The sequence below is a fragment of the Lissotriton vulgaris genome, chromosome 3_1, assembly GCF_964263255.1.
Source record: "Lissotriton vulgaris chromosome 3_1, aLisVul1.2, whole genome shotgun sequence".
NCBI classification, from domain to species: Eukaryota; Metazoa; Chordata; class Amphibia; order Caudata; family Salamandridae; genus Lissotriton; species Lissotriton vulgaris.
Window position 1 is genome coordinate 351654447 of NC_141689.1, and position 18591 is coordinate 351673037.

The 18591-nt window shown below is 38.2% G+C and overlaps 1 protein-coding gene across 8 annotated transcripts in view; it reads right to left on the reverse strand.

Annotated features, from left to right (window-relative positions):
- Positions 1–18591, reverse strand: part of FYB1 (FYN binding protein 1) — a 706027-nt gene that overhangs the window by 141801 nt on the left and 545635 nt on the right. For all 8 annotated transcript variants that reach the window (XM_086960560.1, XM_086960558.1, XM_086960559.1 and 5 more), the window contains exon 7: positions 1450–1561. In XM_086960560.1, coding sequence (XP_086816686.1) covers positions 1450–1561 — 112 coding nt within the window. The remainder of the gene's footprint in view (positions 1–1449; positions 1562–18591) is intronic.

Below are 18591 nucleotides of genomic sequence, written 5' to 3' on the forward strand. Positions count from 1 at the left end.
TAATGTATGCATAGTGAGCGGGGGCAGGGGGTCTGAGCAGAAGTGGCTTCACTTGTTTTCAGGTGCATTTCACCAGTGTAAACTAATCCGTGTATTTTTTTTACCTTCCCCCCATTTTTTAAATAAAATTTTGCAGAAAGCCGTGTTTTGCGAAAGGCAATATGCAAATGTGGGCCACTTTTGTTTTGCTTGCCCAGGCCGATTTGTATTATCAATCCAACCCTGGCAGTGTTATAGTGCACAGAGTCTTAAATCCCAACAGAAACGGGTTAAGAAAACCGGAGTGGTGAAGGCAAAAGGTTTGGGGGTGACTCTGCAGAGAGGGCCCAGTCCAACAATAACTAACTCATAAAGAATAGAAAACAGAAAGTTGTATCCAATGGCAGACAAACTGCACAAGGCAAGCATCGAAGCGCGGCGGTTGAATGGAGGGTTTGAGCAGGGTTTTACATTATGTACTTCTCTGTTTGAGGCACCAGGCGCTTTGTCCAATTACTACACGCATTCTAATCAAGTGGTGGCACCGAAATCAGAACTCAAGTCTCCAGGTTCCATCGTCTATAGTTTAGCCGTTAGGCCACATCCCCTATACCTAGCATATAGACCACATTAACTCTTTAAGTTCATTTACAATTCCAGTTCGGATACTGAATTATATACCGTCGCGCTTTTGGAACGTAGATGTTCATTTTTGGTTACTATTAAAAGAAGAAAATCCAGTACCTGAGAACCCAGGTACATTTCCTGTCTCTTGTTGGCTGTATCCTTGCCTTTGACCCCGTACAGCGCTTCGATGCCTTTTGGCTAGGTTCACGCTACTGCACAGCTGCACTGTACTTCGTCCTTTACTCGCACTCTAAATATGATCGGTTCCATGCAGCTATCACTGTATTTTGCCTCTCAAGCATCCAAGCAGCTCACTTCCTGAGACACCACTCTTCTTTGGGTGAATAGTGATTAACATGAGCTCTCCACTGGGATACATGTTCAGAATTCAGATATTTTGAAAATTCTGTATCTGTGTCTGGGTAAATGTAGTTCTGGCCTCCTTGAATTTCATAATTTGTTTTCTTCAAGCCCCCCCAGGCCTGTAACCTATGAAACAAGGGGAAAAGATGTCGAAGGCGTGTCCGCGAGAGCAGTCTGGAGTCCACCCAGGAGTGACACAGGAGGAGTGACCCAAAAGTGCCCATGGAGCCAGAGGGGGTGTTTCACAGAGTCATCCGTGAGCGACCTGGTGGCAACAAGTCTGGAAGGGCACTGAGATCAATAGGAAACAAAATATATAAACATCCTAAATCTATAATAATGTTTAAAAAAATAATATGAACCTTAATTGATTACTTCTGAAGGTATTATGCATGACAGTTTTTCCGAGTCCCCGTCTAGAAAAATAGCTTACATTACAATTACGACATTACAACAACATTCATTGAGGCAAGTCCTTACTTTGAACCGTTTTCGTATTTCTTGCTCTTTTTTCTGTTCTTTCTTTTCCTGCTCCTGCCTTCTTTTGTCTTCCTTCTCTCTCCTCTTCTCATCCTCTTTTGTGCAAGAGTTGCTTTTCAGAGTAAAAATACATATACATTTTTTAAGTCAATAGCACAGATGTATTGCAATAAACGTTTCACATTTAATAAAATCTGCGTCTGATTCACAAAAAAATAATAATGTTAGAAGTCGTGTGCTTACACCTGCAGTTTTTCTAAAGTTATTCAGTTTCAGAGTTACAGTACAACCCATTTTCCTGTGTGCCTAAACTATGAAAATTGTAGCTTTCCATTTTTATGTCTGATTCTAAACTATCAGAAAATCCTTCAGTTTGAGGTAGGATTATTAATGTTCTTTCTTTTTTCTCCAAATGAAAAATATGCTTACAGGTTGGAAGACCGCTGCCACTACCCACTTGAAAATATATGACATCCGATTTATCTGCAGGCTACAGGATTTTACTGCTGAGGTGTGCACATTGGTGCTGGGAAGCCGTTAGGAATGTATGTGATTACCTGGAAACTCAAACCCAGATCAATCCCAGCCCTGAACTTCCTCAAGATCTCAGAAGATTCCAAACGCATCAGCACTTCTTCAGTACTGTCTGATGTTGTGGCTATCAGTGCACTTCCCTGCTGCAGTGCGCAGATCCCAACCTGATGCTGCTACAAATATTTTCCATAAGAATGGAGTAACTAGTTTGAAATATTTGGAGAAAGTTGAAGATGAAAATATTTAATTGCTATTTTTACTGTTACTTGCCATTTATTCAGGGTGTGTCTACCTTCATCATGGAAGCCATACAAACTTGAGGTAGTGAGATACTGGGTCAAAAAGTCATGCATGATAACATAATGTATAGGATCAAGTACCATCTGCCGTACATGTTAGGGATATTGCCAGTCACCGAGTACTTCCATAACCATATAGAGAAACGAGGCTGAGGGCTGAGTTCCTGTATAAGATTATGATGAAACTCTGAAGTGCAATATCCTTATTATGTACACCAGGGGTAGTACTTTATCCCATATAATACATGATCACACCATCACCTTTTCCACAAAACACTTAAAACTTTGGTGCATAGCTTTTTCTTATGAAAGAGTGAGAATGTTTGCAAACATGAAGAATAAAAATAAAACCTCTAGTGCAAAGTTAAACACATCAAAAGCTATTCGATATTTGTTAAAAACACATTTGAAACAGTTCTATACAAGCCTGTTTTAAAAAAAATGCTAATGTAGCTCGGAATGTGTAGAAACATGCAAAAAGATTCTAACTTGTCTCTAACTATATAAGGAGTGCCAAAAATAAACATTCTCTCTGCTTGCCGTTATAAGCTAAAAAAAATAGAGAAGAAAGAAAAGCAAAGATCTAATTCCCTTGTTTTAACAGCTGATTTTATATAGCCTTAGAGCCCGGTGTACTTGACTCTACGGGGCATTAAAGGCCCACTTTAGCATTAACAGCCTGAGCTGAAGGCCAGGGCCTTTAACATGGGAGCTGGACTTTAAAGGCTGGAAGAGCCAGCTGCGGGGGGCTCTAAGGCTATGAAAACATTCCAGGGCAGAATGATCTAATTTGTAAAAAAAAGGCCTCATGGAGCCTGAGGGGACTGACATCCCCTCGAGCTCCGTGAGGCCTTTTGTTCACAAAATGTAGCTCCGGGCTTCTACTGGACATTAGAAGCCCAGAGCACTATACTGTTTCCAATGGAGCTCCAGACATTCCATTGTTCTAATTAAGCTCCTTGACCTGATCTGCCTTTCGCCTTTGCCGCTGGCTCTGGCAGTAGGCATTGTAACATCAGAACATAACTGAAATAACTTACAATAGTCAGGTTTGCACCTCTTTTCTTTATAATCAGTGACTGAGTGTGTCAAAAGTCGCAGATTAAAAAGAAAGACAGGGGCATATACAGGGATTACAGAATCCCATATATTACATTGGATATTACAAACTATTGAAGGACTGCAATCCATTCTTAGGGAAGGTCAATTAGGATTTCTCCAACACAAATTAAAATGCCAAAATAAAATGGACAACAGCACTAAAACGTTCTTATTTTCTTGCTGAATTAGGGTGTGCAGACAGAATATCGAGTAAAAATATTGAGTTGCACAAATATCGATTTATAAATATCGTGGTTCAGAAATATTGACAGCAAGAATATCGTGGTCAAGAATATTGATTTAAGGTAAGTAATATCCATTTTAAAAATATTGAAGTGTTTAATACCGTTTACAAAAATATAGTTGTTAAAAATATCGATTTTTTAATTAATGTTATGTATTTTAGTATATATTTTAAATGCATGTGATGTATTTTTTTTATAAGAATTGTTTGCATTTGTAATATATGTGTTACGTTTATAGTAGTTATTACTTAATTTTATAAGAATTTTGCATTTTAGTTCCATATCGGGTCATGGGATTATAGGGGAATAGGGTGGGAAGTAATTTAATTATATTAAATTAATTGATTATTTTTTATTTATTAATATTTGTTTTATTGAGATGTCATAGTGTTAAACATGTAAAGTAATTTAGTATTAATTAATTAATTAAGTATGGGTTGTTAGTTAATAATAATTAATTAATTGGTAATTAATTATGGTAATTGTGTAAATAATTCTAGGTGTGTGTTGTGGTGTTTAAGGCTGTAAAGGGTAGGAAGTAATTTATTTTGAATTGATGAATTAGTAATTGGTTGTAATTAATTAGTTCGTTATTAACTGAAGTAATTGTGTAATTTTAAGTGTGTGTTATGGTGTTTATAGGTGTAAATAGTGGGAAGTCATTTATTTTTAATTGACGAATTAATAATTGGTTGTTAATTTATCCTAATTAATGAATTCGTATTTAATTATGGTAATTGTGTAATTAACTTTAGATGTGTCTTTTGGTGTTTATAGGTGTAAAGGGTGGGAAGCAATTTAGTTTTAATTGATGAATAGTTGGTTGTTCATTAATTATAATTAATTAATTGGCAATTAATTATGGTAAGTGTTTGATTAGGTGTGTTTTTTGGGAGTTATAGGAGTAAAGGGTGTTAAGTAGTTTATTTATTTATTATTAATAACTTTGTTAATTGACATTAATTAAATTAATTAAACATTAATTATGGTATTTGTGTAATTGATTGTAGGTGTGTGTTGTGGTGTTTATAGGGGTAAAGGATGGGAAGTAATTTGTGTTCAATTAATTAATATATAGTTGTTAATTAATGTTGATTATTTGATATTTAGTTTGGGTAATTGTTTTTTTTGTCTGTTGTTTTTACTTTTAAAGGGGTAAAGGGTGGGCATTAAATCCATTTTAATTACTTTATAATTAGTTGTAAATAGTAATAGTTTTTAATGTACAAATAAGTGTTAATTGTGTTTTATTATTTTATAGTTTAATTTAGGTGTGTGTTGTAGACATTATAGTGTTAAAGTGTGTATAGTCAATGTTTATTAGTTTTATTTATTATTAATATTTTTTAATTTATTATTAATTATGTTAATTATGGAAGTACATTTATTAAAAAATGTTTAAGTGTGTTGTTATTGGTGTGGTGTTATAGGGTAGGAAATAAAATAAATACATGTACATATTAATTTATGTTTTTGTTCGTTACTGTTTTTTAGTTTAAACTCATCTTTTTTAAATGTATTTATTATTTTATTAATATATTATTTGCATGCATTTCTTATATGTAATAAATATAATAATATGTTTTCTTTTTATATATTTATTTTTAAAAATTTTTTTTTTTTATCCTCATTTGCCGTCTTGCCGCCCATATCTTTGTTACTTTCCAACCTCTGGGCTATTGTTGTCTCTTGGGCTGGTTCTAGAGTAATGGGGCGTGAACTGCACATATTTTTGAGTCTGGTCCCCTTTCTAGACTCCTTCTTGACCATCTGACCCAAGATGTGTGTTCTCCACCATCTCTTTTCCTTGCTAAAGATTCCAAATACCAGCGAGACAGGCACGGGCTTAATCATTGGACTTTCAACATAACTATTATTTTAACCAAAATTTAGCAGGAAGGGTATCCAAAAACCTCTATTCCTTTTAGAGGTTTCTAACATATCTAACTTTGCTGTATATCTCATGGCTAATATCCAGTCCAGTAAAGTTGGACTGAGTGGTGAGACCCATAACTTACATATCTCCCGACGTGCTAATAACATGGCATAAAAAATAAGTCTTACATTGTTACCCAAAACTCTATTTTGCAAATCATATCTCCCAGAAATAATTAGCTCGGGGCTTACCTCAATAGGTTGATTCAGTGATTTGGAGAGGGAGTTACTTACGTCAATCCAAAATTTTTTGATATTCGGGCATGATACAAACATATGGAGGTCATCAACATTTGGGACTTTACATTTTGGACATTCCACCAGTCCTCCATTCTTAAATTTGGAAAGTCTGTAGGGAGACCAGTATGCCCTGTGGATAGTAAATAAAACATTTCGCCTTAGATTGGCAGGTTTAACAATTCTATATAGCATGCTCATAGTTACTTGCCATTGGTCTTCTGTAGCAATCCTTGGCAAGCTATTCTTCCACAGGGTCTCTGGTAAGTCGAATATCCCATCCTCCATCTCCAATATCTGCCAGTACCAGCAAGCAACTTCCTTCTTAAAGGCCTCTCGTTCCAGTTTTATTTCAAGTTCATTTTCCTGGCCAATCTCTGATACAGCGTGGTTTGCCCAACTTTGAATTTGTACATATTTGTATCTTGAAAAAACTAAGCCCCAATTTTGCTGACATAAACTCCATGAAATTAGTCTTCCATCTTGAAATAAATCTCTCCATCTTTGTAGATCTGGCTCCTTTATCAAATTTGAAGCTAAAGCATCTCTTGTCCAGATCGGAGCTCCCGGTGATTCCCAAATTGGAGCCATGTAACTAAGATAAGGAATCTTAGTACTTTTTCTTATTTTATACCAAGTCTCAGCCAGATCTTTCAAAGTCTTGAGTTTCACTTTTTTAAAAAACTTAGGGTCTCCAAACTTATATAAGTAACCAAACTCATGATAACCTGATACTTTCAGCATTATCTTAAACAGTTCACCTATCTGTGAATCAACGAGAGAACCCAATAACATCCTGCAATTTTTCAAACAAAAAGCCCATGCATATATTTGTAGATCAGGAGCCGCCAACCCTCCTTTATTTACGCTTCTTCTTATTTTCCTCCATGAAATTCGAGAGGATTTAGATGCCCAAATAAATGAAATTATCATACTTTGTATTTTCGCCAACCATTCCTTTTTAAAACATAATGGAATAGCTTCATACAAAAAGGTAATTTTTGGAATAATCATCATCTTTACTAAATTCGATCTCCCATATATTGACAGAGGTATATTCATCCAGCCCTTTAGCAGATCTCCAACCTCTTTTTTTACTCTGTCAAGATTAGTTTTCACCAAGTCCTCAATCTTCTGTGTAATCCTAACACCAAGATATCTCATTTCTGCTGTTGTTTTTACAGTACTTGTATTGAGATTCCAAGTCATTATCTCAGTCTTTTCTTGGTTTAGCTGGTAACCAGAGATCCTTCCAAAATCTTTTGTTATTTTTACTAATTTTTCCAATGAACTAACTAAATTAGAAGAATAAACAATAATGTCGTCCGCATATAAACCCAATTTCTTTGACCAATCCATTACTGCAAAAGGGGGTATCTCCTCTGATTCTCTAATTTTACAGGCTAAGGGTTCTATATATATATTAAAAAGTAAAGGTGATAAGGGGCATCCTTGCCGAGTACCCCGCATTACCCTTATGGGAGATGTAAGGGTGCCATTTATAAGTATACGTGAAGTCGGAGCACTATATAGTGAAAAAATGGAATGGGTAAATTTATCTCCTAGATTGAGATATTGCAGAAGAGTTTTTAAATAGGCAAAATTAACACGATCGAAGGCCTTAGCAGCATCTAATGCTATCACGGCCAAGGGATAATCATACTTAGAGGCTAAATCTATCATCCCTATCAAAGAATAAGTAAGATCTTTTAAATACCTCTTCTTAATAAAACCTCTTTGATCTTCATGTATTAATTTATGAATTATTTTACTGAGCCGGTCAGCCAATATTTTTGTATAGAATTTATAGTCGCAATTTAAAAGCGAGATCGGCCTGTATGCGTCCATATTTTTTGGGGATTTCCCTGGCTTCAGAATTAGAATAATATTTGCCTCGTTCCAAGAGTTTGGGATTTTCACCTCCCCCCAAAATATTTTATTATATAGGTGACAAAGACTAGGGACCAATGTAGTATCAAAAGCTTTATAGGCTTCTGCAGGTAGACCATCTGGTCCAGGGGCTTTCCCTCTCTTGCTATCTTTAATAACTTTCATAAGCTCCTCCTGAGTGATTTCCTTATTAAGCCCCCTCATGTCCTCATCTGATAGTGGTTTCATTAAAGATAGCCAGGGTTCAATCTCCCCTATATCTGGACACAAGTCTTCTGCATATACCTTCGTGTAATGCTCCTGAAATGCTTTTACCATCAAATTATTTTCTGATATGATTTGATCAGTGCCTGGTTCCTTAATCTCTTTAATATAATTGCGTACGACATCTTTCTTAGCTTTCCAGGCTAATAGCTTGCCACATCCCTCCCCATATGAGAAATGTGCCAACCTGCTAGCTTCCCATCTTTCTTTGACTCGTCGTGCAAGTAACGCAGTTAGCTGAACTTTTAGGTCCAAAAGTTTTTTGTCACACGGACCATCTAAAATAGTATCATCCTGGGGAATCCGGTTCCTTTCGCATTCACGAATCTCTTCTTCTAACTTAGATACCTGGCTATAATACCATCTTCTTCTCTTTGCGCCCTGAACTCCCATTATGCCTCTCATAAATGCCTTACACGCTTCCCATACTATGTCGTCCCCAGCTGAACTCTCATTTACTTCTAGGAAAACTTGTATCTCTTCTTTAAGAATCTCTAAAATTTCTGAATCTGCTAAAATTGCCCGGTCTAACCTCCAAACTGAAGTGATTTTCTCTTCTTCCAACCTCAGATTTAGACTTACCCCTGAATGGTCTGATAAATGTGCCCCTAAATGAGCTACATCCGTAACCCTCTCTCTCAATCTATTATCAACCAAAAAAAAATCTATCCTTGAGTTGTGTTTATATTTTTTGTTATAGAAGGTAAACCCTAACTGTTGTGAAAGTTTCCATCTCCAAATGTCACAAAGCCCAAGTTGGCCCATCATTGACTTAAGTTTGGCAGTCATTTTAATATTTGTTATTGCTCTAGAGTTACCTGCCCTGTCCATCTTCCCATCTAGTACCGTATTAAAATCCCCTGCCATGATTACTTTGCCAGGAAAATCCAATACCTCCAGCTCAACTTTCTCTAAGACTGCGGGATCGTCTATATTCGGACCATAGTAACCCACTATTGTTAATGTTTCTCCCGAAAGTCGCAAACTGCAAATCACCCATCTTCCTCTACTATCTACTATACTATTTTCGACTACTATGTCGGATCCTTTCCTTATCAGAATGGCTACCCCCTTTGTAACCAGGTCTTGGGATGTATAAATTGCGTTTGCTATCCATTTTTGGGTGCTAAAAATCTCCTTGCTTTCCCTTTGTGTTAAATGAGTTTCTTGCAAAATAATAATCTGTGCGGATGAATCCTCTAAATATTTCAAAATCAACTGTCTTCTAGATTTTACTCTGAGCCCATTAACATTCCAGCTAAGGAATCTTAACTCCTTACCTCTGGCCCTGGTCATTGTAATTATCATGCTTGCCATATGCTGCCCATTTCTTCTTCCTGTTTAAGTCACAGCAAGACTGCTCATGAGGAATATTTTTTATAGTTTTCTCCCTTTCCCTTACCCCACCCCTCTCCCTACTCTCACTTCCCACCCTGGAAAACCCAACCATTACTCCCATGGCCTAGGCCTGTGGATGTCTGAGTGGTGGTGTGCCTTAAATTAAGAAATTATGAAATTATTATGGTCGAGAGCCTAATCCCCTTGCAACATCCAAAAAGGCATCTGCCTCCTCCACCGTCCGAAAGTTATACATTTTATTGTGCCACATAACTTTAAGAAAGGCTGGAAATTTTAATTGAGCCGTGGCTCCTAGCTCCCTTAATGGCACCAACCGCTTTCCCATCTCCCACTGTCTATTTGCTGTAGCTGGTGACAGATCTGACCTTATATCCACCGATATTCCATCAATTAAAATAGATTTTTTTTTCAAAGCAGATAACAAGATTTTTTCTTTTAATGAGTAAGTCGCAAAATTAATCAAAATTTTTCTTGGCTTAGCCCGGTCAGGATTCAACCTAAAAGGATCTCGGTGTATCCGTTGTATGTCCCGAGCCAGACTTTCCTCATCTTCTTCTAATGCTAACTCTTTTTTCAGTAGCTGCACTACAAACGCCTTTAAGTCTGTCCCTTCTTTTCCTTCTGGCAGTTTAAGAATTTTTAAGTTATTGCGCCTCTGCATGTTTTCCAACCGTTCTAGCCTTTCATCCATGTGCCTATCTTGGGAATACAGAGTCTCTATCTCCTTTCGATTGTCCAGGACCCTTCCCTGGATAGTTTTCATTGCAGATTCCATCTCTCCCGCCCGTGTCGTTAATTTATCTATCTTGTCCTCTAACAACACGCAAGTAGCATTAATACGCTCTTGATTTTTTCTAGAGGCTTCAAATCCTAAATGTATGTCGCGCTCTAATTTTTTTAGGAGTTCCATGACGGTCCCATCTGTGGAGGTATAGCTCTCTTGTTGTCTTAAAGTTAATTCCACGTTAGAGAGCCCCAACCTTTCATTCCTAGGGGATTCTTCTTTCCTTGTGAATATATCGTCTTCCACTTTTTTATCCACGACATCAATAGGTGGACTCTCTTTTAATTCACTTAATGTGGCTGGTATGCTAGGTTGAAATATCTGCTCCGTCACCTCAGTCTCACCGCTACTGGCCTTACCCCCATCCATCTCTATCTCTAAAACCTGAAATGGGTTAGGTGTAGAAAGAGTTGACCAATCCTGTTCGAGATCTTCCCTATCTTCAGATAAAGATTCCCTTTTTTCTTCAAATTCTACCTCTTTGCCACCCTTATTTTGACACTGATGCTGCAAAACAGGCTCAGGTTTCAACACCAACACCTTTGGGACTGGCTTAAAGTAGAGGTTCAGTGAGGGAGCTATAGGGTTCTTAAACAGCGCCCTTTCTTTTTTCTGTCTTTTTTTCCTCTCTTTTTTCGATGGTGAAGCCTTAGAGTTGTGTACTGTAGTCTCAGAGAAAGCACTTTCCTCTGCCTCCTCGTTATTTATTTTTCCAACTTGTGTGCTTTCTTTACCACTTGGTCCCACAGACGTTTCTTTATTAACTTTCTTGCTCCTTAACTGGTAACCTGAGGTCTTGTCCCCCTCCTTCCCCCTCTTGCTTACTTGTTCTTGTTCTGTAGTAATCCGCTGTGGAACACTATCCAACTCTGTTTTGTTTGTGTTGCATGTAGCAGCTTCCAAGCCTTGACCCCTTCCTCCGCTTACTGGAGTGCCGATTTTCGCGAGCACTCGACGACCTCTGCAGACACCCTGTGCTGCTCGCTCCCAGCCGGCAGATAGCGCGACTCCGCCCCCACAGTCTCGGGCTCGGCGGGTTGCTGCGTTGCGTCCTCCGCCATCCGCTGCCGACTCCGCTGGTCTCCTGTATCGAGCCGGCAAACGGCTTCCAGTATCCTTCGATAACCTGCCGTGGTGCACAACAAGTAAGTACCGCTATAACAAGAAACAAAACTCCGCTCACTGACGCTCGGCCCTCGACCTCATATTAGCCTGACACCGCCACTCTCCAGACCTCCGCGACCCGCTAGTCAGCCGGCCGCCATGTTCTCCCTCGTGTTTCTTGCGTGTTTCTTTTTTTTTTTTTTTTTTTTTTAGTTAATAATAATTAATTAATTGGTAATTAATTATGGTAATTGTGTAAATAATTCTAGGTGTGTGTTGTGGTGTTTAAGGCTGTAAAGGGTAGGAAGTAATTTATTTTGAATTGATGAATTAGTAATTGGTTGTAATTAATTAGTTCGTTATTAACTGAAGTAGTTGTGTAATTTTAAGTGTGTGTTATGGTGTTTATAGGTGTAAATAGTGGGAAGTCATTTATTTTTAATTGACGAATTAATAATTGGTTGTTAATTTATCCTAATTAATGAATTCGTATTTAATTATGGTAATTGTGTAATTAACTTTAGATGTGTCTTTTGGTGTTTATAGGTGTAAAGGGTGGGAAGCAATTTAGTTTTAATTGATGAATAGTTGGTTGTTCATTAATTATAATTAATTAATTGGCAATTAATTATGGTAAGTGTTTGATTAGGTGTGTTTTTTGGGAGTTATAGGAGTAAAGGGTGTTAAGTAGTTTATTTATTTATTATTAATAACTTTGTTAATTGACATTAATTAAATTAATTAAACATTAATTATGGTATTTGTGTAATTGATTGTAGGTGTGTGTTGTGGTGTTTATAGGGGTAAAGGATGGGAAGTAATTTGTGTTCAATTAATTAATATATAGTTGTTAATTAATGTTGATTATTTGATATTTAGTTTGGGTAATTGTTTTTTTTGTCTGTTGTTTTTACTTTTAAAGGGGTAAAGGGTGGGCATTAAATCCATTTTAATTACTTTATAATTAGTTGTAAATAGTAATAGTTTTTAATGTACAAATAAGTGTTAATTGTGTTTTATTATTTTATAGTTTAATTTAGGTGTGTGTTGTAGACATTATAGTGTTAAAGTGTGTATAGTCAATGTTTATTAGTTTTATTTATTATTAATATTTTTTAATTTATTATTAATTATGTTAATTATGGAAGTACATTTATTAAAAAATGTTTAAGTGTGTTGTTATTGGTGTGGTGTTATAGGGTAGGAAATAAAATAAATACATGTACATATTAATTTATGTTTTTGTTCGTTACTGTTTTTTAGTTTAAACTCATCTTTTTTAAATGTATTTATTATTTTATTAATATATTATTTGCATGCATTTCTTATATGTAATAAATATAATAATATGTTTTCTTTTTATATATTTATTATATTATATTTTTTATTTTTTTTATATTATTCATTTTTAAAATGTGTTTTATTATATATATTTATATATATATATATATATATATATATATATATATAGATATATAGATATATAGATATATATATATATATATATCTATATATCTATATATATATCTATATATATATATATATATCTATATATATATAACATCACGATGCACCTGCTCACACTCTAATCTAAACTTTGATACACCAAGTGTTAAATACAAACTACCATTCCTGAAATTATTGACACACCAATACCAGTAACTTCATACACACTCACTGATTCCCAGGTCTACACACACATCCACTCATTCACACATACAATCACTCATATATACAGACACTCATCAATACAACACTATCATATGCACTCATACACCTATACAGACACTCACACACTGCCACTCATCCATGGAGTTACTGACTCACCTAATCAGTCATGCAAAGAATCAATCACACTCCCATTTCCTCATCTATACAGTTATATAGACAACGCCTCAAATATACAAACATATACTAACACATACTTACTATCTTATACAATCACTGATACAAGTACACATTGATCCATACAGCCACTCACACAATCACTGGCTCTCATGTATAGTCATTTATATATACCAACTCTCACATGCACTGTGTTTTACATATCTACTTACTTGGACATGTAGCACTGAGATATCCATTCAGTCACCAAAACACCCATGCACACAGTCAACCGCCCATACAGCTGTTTCCACATGCACTCTTAAACCCATACACCAGGTGAATCAACTGCTTACACATCTATGCACAGAGTCACACACCTCCCAGCCAACCACACACACACTCAGCCTCACATACAAATACTTGGGCAACCAATCAACAACCCATATAGCCACTCATATAACTACTGATCAACACATGCAGCAGCTTACACAACAACAGACATACTGATGCACACATTCAGACAGTTTAGTCACTATCCAATGCATTCAGTAAGACACATTTAATCACTCACTTATACAGTCAGTCACGCACCTACTAAATCCTTCATCCAGACACTTATACATTCACTCATTCTTCAATATGTAAAACATATTTAAACTTTACAGAAAAACACAGTCACTGGATGATGTCATCAGTGATGTTATTAGTGATGTCATTTGAGATGTCATCAGTGATGTCATTTGAGATGTCATCAGTGATGGCATCAGTGATGTCACTGACCATGTCATGAATGATGTAATATGTGACATCATCAGCAGTGGATTGCGGGTGCGCGAGTTATTGTGAGTCCAACTAACTATAACGTGGGAATTTCAATGGTTTTGTATGAGTAAAATGTTCAGCTAACTATAACTGGTGTGACGCCTATGTTTTTTCAGTCAATTTGAAAGGTTTTTAAAGTGAATTAATACGTTTTTTAATAGCTGTTTTTTATAACTATTAATTATTATATTTGTAATAAAAAAAACATTCTAAAATTAATTTTTCAATGTATTTTTCCTGTAGTTGTTTTTTTGTTATCATTTTACCTCGGAGCGCTCAGGGTTCGCGCACCCGTAAACGCACCCGTACACGTAGCGAGAGCGCTATTTCCGCGTGCGAAAAAAAATATAAGTATGTATTTATAGTAAATAATAATGCAAGACATTCAGTGGCATACTTATAAAAGTAGTATTTTTGATTTTAAATAACCGTATTTTAACTTTAAACGCATTTCCTAAAATTTAACAAAATGTCATACAGGCGCGCCGCGTAAGCGCCCCCTGGTAGCGCCCACGTACGTGCTGCGTAAGCGCCCCCAGAAGCGCTCCGGAGCGCGTAGCGTAATCGTGTCAAGTCATGTGACCTTAAAATAACACTTTTCATTGGTTGTTAACAGTTGTTTTTACAACTAATGAAAACCCCACCCATTTCCTTCACTACCTCTTTCACTTTGGAGAGAGCAAGACCTGTTCCCTTTTTCTCCTCTTCAATTCTCTGGAAAGAATGGCTGCAAGAGCATCAAGCAGCAGTGACTCTTATGAGTTTCTCCATGAGGACTCTCCTCAACCAAAAATTAAGGAGCACTTCATCTGGAAGTTTTTCAGCATTCCAGAAGGTGAGAAGAAAGTAAATGCTCCAAAGGTGGAATGCAAGATATGTCACACAATTCTTTCATGTGGTGACCCCAGAAAAAAATACAGTTTTGGGAACTCCACCATGATTAGACATGTGCCAAAAAGGCACCCCCAGAACTATGCCCGGGAGAGTATCAGGGACCTGGCAAGGAATGCACCGAGAGATGGGGCCAGCACCTCGACTGGTGGTGCAACAGCTTCTGGAAGAGAAGGTAGAAGAATGATCCTGAACGTGCAGCCGCAGTTTGCACGCATCAAAATTCTATGCATGGATTGCGATGAACTGCTCTGTTATGGGGAGCAGAGTATTGAACTGATTGCTCGGAGGAGAGAGGAACACCGCTGCCATCCCCATCCCTAATTTTTCACCTTTTTTTGCTCCTGTTGAGCAGTTTTGGAATCCCTGTTTTTTTTTTCCTTGAAAAAAATACACAAAAAATATAAAATCGTTATGAAAAAGTTTTTTTAAAAAATAAAAAGAAAAGAAGAAAAAAAAAGTTCTTTTAAGAACTAACTCCAATTCTCCAAAAAGAGCTATATTCTTTACATATTTTGCAATTCTTTTTTTCTGAGAATGTGTACTGAATAAATGAATGAATGAAATGAGTGAATGAAGGGGAGAAAGTGACAGAGCGAACAAGTGTCAGAAGAGGAGTGAGAGAAGGTGAGTTGTAAACAAGAGTGAGTTGAAGTGGAGTGAACGAAGGAGAGTGACAGGGAGTGACGGAAAGAAATGAGTCAAGGTGAAAAAAGGGGATTGATATTGAGGGAAAGAGGGTGAGGGAGGATAAAGTAATGGGAGTGCGAGTAAGGCTAGTGGAGTGAGGAAGAAGGAAGGTGGAGTGAGTAAGAGTGAGTTGATGACAGTGAGGGTTTGAAGATGAGTGAGGGTGATTGAAGGAAAGTGAGAATGAGGGGACAGAGGGAGTGAGGGTAAGACAGACGGAGTGAGAGGAGAGCAGTAAAGAAGTGAGAGGACAGAGGGAATGAAGTGGAGTAAGGTGAGTAAGGGAAGGGGAATGAGTGAATGAGTGAAGGAAAGGAAGAGAGGGGAAAGGAAGTAAAGAAGGGGGACTGAAAAAAAGTGAGTGTGGGAGGGGAAGAGGAGTGAACATGGGGAATGACGAGAAGTGAGGGAAGTGCAGTAAGGCAACGGGGGTGAGGGAGGGTGAGAGAAGAGCAGTGTGGTTGAGGAAAGAGGGGTGATAGAGGGTGGATAAAGGCAAGTGAGCATGAGACAAGGGGAGTGAGGGAGGTAGGAGACAGAGGGAGTGAAGGAAAGAGTGAGAGAAGGGGACTGAGTGAGGGAGCATAGAAAGGTAAGTGAGGTAGTGTAGGTGAGTTAAAGGGAGTGAGCATGAGGGAAGGGGACTGAGAGTGAGGGGACAGAGGGAGTGAGGCTCGGAGAGAGGGATTGAGGGAAGGAGAGTCAGGATGTGAGAGGACAGGGGGAGTGACAGAAGGAGTGAGTGAAGTGGAGTAAGATGAGTTAGGGAAGGGGAATGAGTGAGGGAGCGAAGGAAGGAAAAAGAGGGGTAGAGGACTGAAGCAAAGGTACTAAGAGAAGGTGAGTGGGGGATGAAAGTAAAGGGAAGGGGAGTGAAGGATAGGGAATGATAGATAGTGAGGGAATCGAAGTAAGGGAATGAGGGTGAGGGAGGGTGAGAGAAGGGCAGTGAGCGTGAGTAAGGAGGGGTGAAAGAGGGTGGATAAAAGTGAGTGAGGGAGTGAGGGGACAGAGGGAGTGAAGGAAGTAGTGACAGAAAGGGACTGAGTGAGGGAGCAAAGAAAGGTAAGTGAGGGAGTGTGGGTGAGTTATAGGGAGTGAGCATGACAAAAGAGGAGTGAGAGAGTGAGGGGACGGAGAGAGTGAGGCTAAGAGAGAGGGAGTGAGGGAAGGGGAGTGCGGAAGTGAGAGGACAGAGGGAGTGAGAGAAGGAGTAAGTGACGTGGAGTAAGGTGAGTAAGGGAAGGGGAATCAGTGAGGGAGCAAAGGAAGGGAAGATAGGGGAAGGGAAGTAAAGCAGGGGACTGAAAGAAGATGAGTGTGGGAGGGGAGTGAGGGAAAGGGGAGTAAACATGGGGATTGAGAATAAGTGAGGGAAGCAGAGTAAGGGAATGGGGTGTGGGTGGGTGAGAGAAGAGTAGTGAGGTTAAGGAAAAGAGTTGGTTCTACATTTCAACACTTTAAAACTCACATAATATTCACCCATCCCCCCAGTGCTCATTCACCCTGTTACCATGGTAACTCCCACCTAACTCAGCACACAGGTGAAAAGTTCATCATACTATGTTGCAAAAGAATCCAGTAAGGGAGTTTGACCTCTCAATGTACTAGCTAATCATGTGCAATGTTTCTTTCAATGACTTTTTCTCAACCATTAGAATTACTTCTTTCAAAAAACAGATGCATACACCCTAATTTTCAGTAGAGAATGTTAAGAAACCACCAATCATTTCTTGTTTTTCAAGTGCACTTAATCTCAACCACTTTTTTTCATAACTCCTACTTTCAAACTGCCATTTCATTTCCACAACTCATCTGAATACAAGCACATCTACCTTCAAGATGCCAAAAGTCTGTTTTGTGGGTCATAGCTTTGTTCACTGGAGTGAAAAATATGCAAGTAACAGAGGTATTTGCAACCTTGATTTACCAAATGTGGACATTGTGTGGATTGGACAGAGAGGATTGAGAAGTCACCAATTGATACCATTGGTAAAATCCTTTATGCATCTACCACACGCTGACCTCATAATTGTGCAATGTGATGCACTGTGGTGGCAATGACCTGGGCACTTTGACTGGGGTAGGTCTGGAAATGCTTTTAAAGGACATCTTTGGGCAATTGATGTCACTTTTTCCAAAAACTGCCTTGGTATTTTCTAATATATGCCAAAGGCAAAAATGGAACTGGTCCAACCAATTTTGTCCACAGATTCAGAAAGCAAGGAAACATGTAAATAAATCTGTTTCTGCTTTCCTCAGAGACTATGGTATGGGTTCTATATACCACAACAACTTGCGTTACAACATGCAAAGCATCTATAGGAGAGATGGTGTACATTTTACAGATGAGGGGAATAGAGTCTTCCTCTTGAATTTGAGACTCTGCATTGGTACCTACTTGTAGGTACAAAAAACACCCACATAACACAACAGCTCTTTTCAGAGCTACCCTACCTCTAAGCACTCTAAATGATTTTTTTACTCTAATTTTTTACACTGTTTTTCCCCGTGGTGCGCTCAGGGTTCGCGTACCAGGAAGCGTACATGGGAACGCACCCACCGCTTACCCCGCGGAAAAAAAATAAATAAATGTTTTTTTTGCCCTTCAGGGTCCTTCTAGGCCCCCCTCAGAAAACCTAGGGGGTCAGGGAGGGTCTACCCTGCCCCCTTATAATCATTTCCCCCTTTTTATTTTCACCTCTTGTGTCTCGATTCTACCGAGACACAAGATGGCGGACTCTCCGGACTGTTTAGAATCTTGACAGACACGCGCGAGCCAATCAGCTTTCCGCTTGCGCACTTCCGTACCGGTAAGCGCTGGAAGCGCGCATATAGATATATATGTGTTTTTTAACCTAATTTTCGTAAAAACCACTGGAGCAATTTTCACCAAATATAGAAAAGGCACTTCTGCGTACCAGTCCCTAAAATTTTGCAAAGTTTGGTGTAATTCCGTTCAGTGGTTCGGGCTGTAGCCTTGTCTATTCGTCCTATGGAAATGAACATGGGGAAAACACGTTTTGGGACCCCCCTTTTTTCTCGGCCCCCGCTTGACGAATCCCCCCGAAACTTCCAGGGAAGAAGCGGAGCGGAGCTGGCCTAAATTTTGGAAAATTACACGCAAATTCCTCCACCGGCGCCAAAGTTATTCCCAATA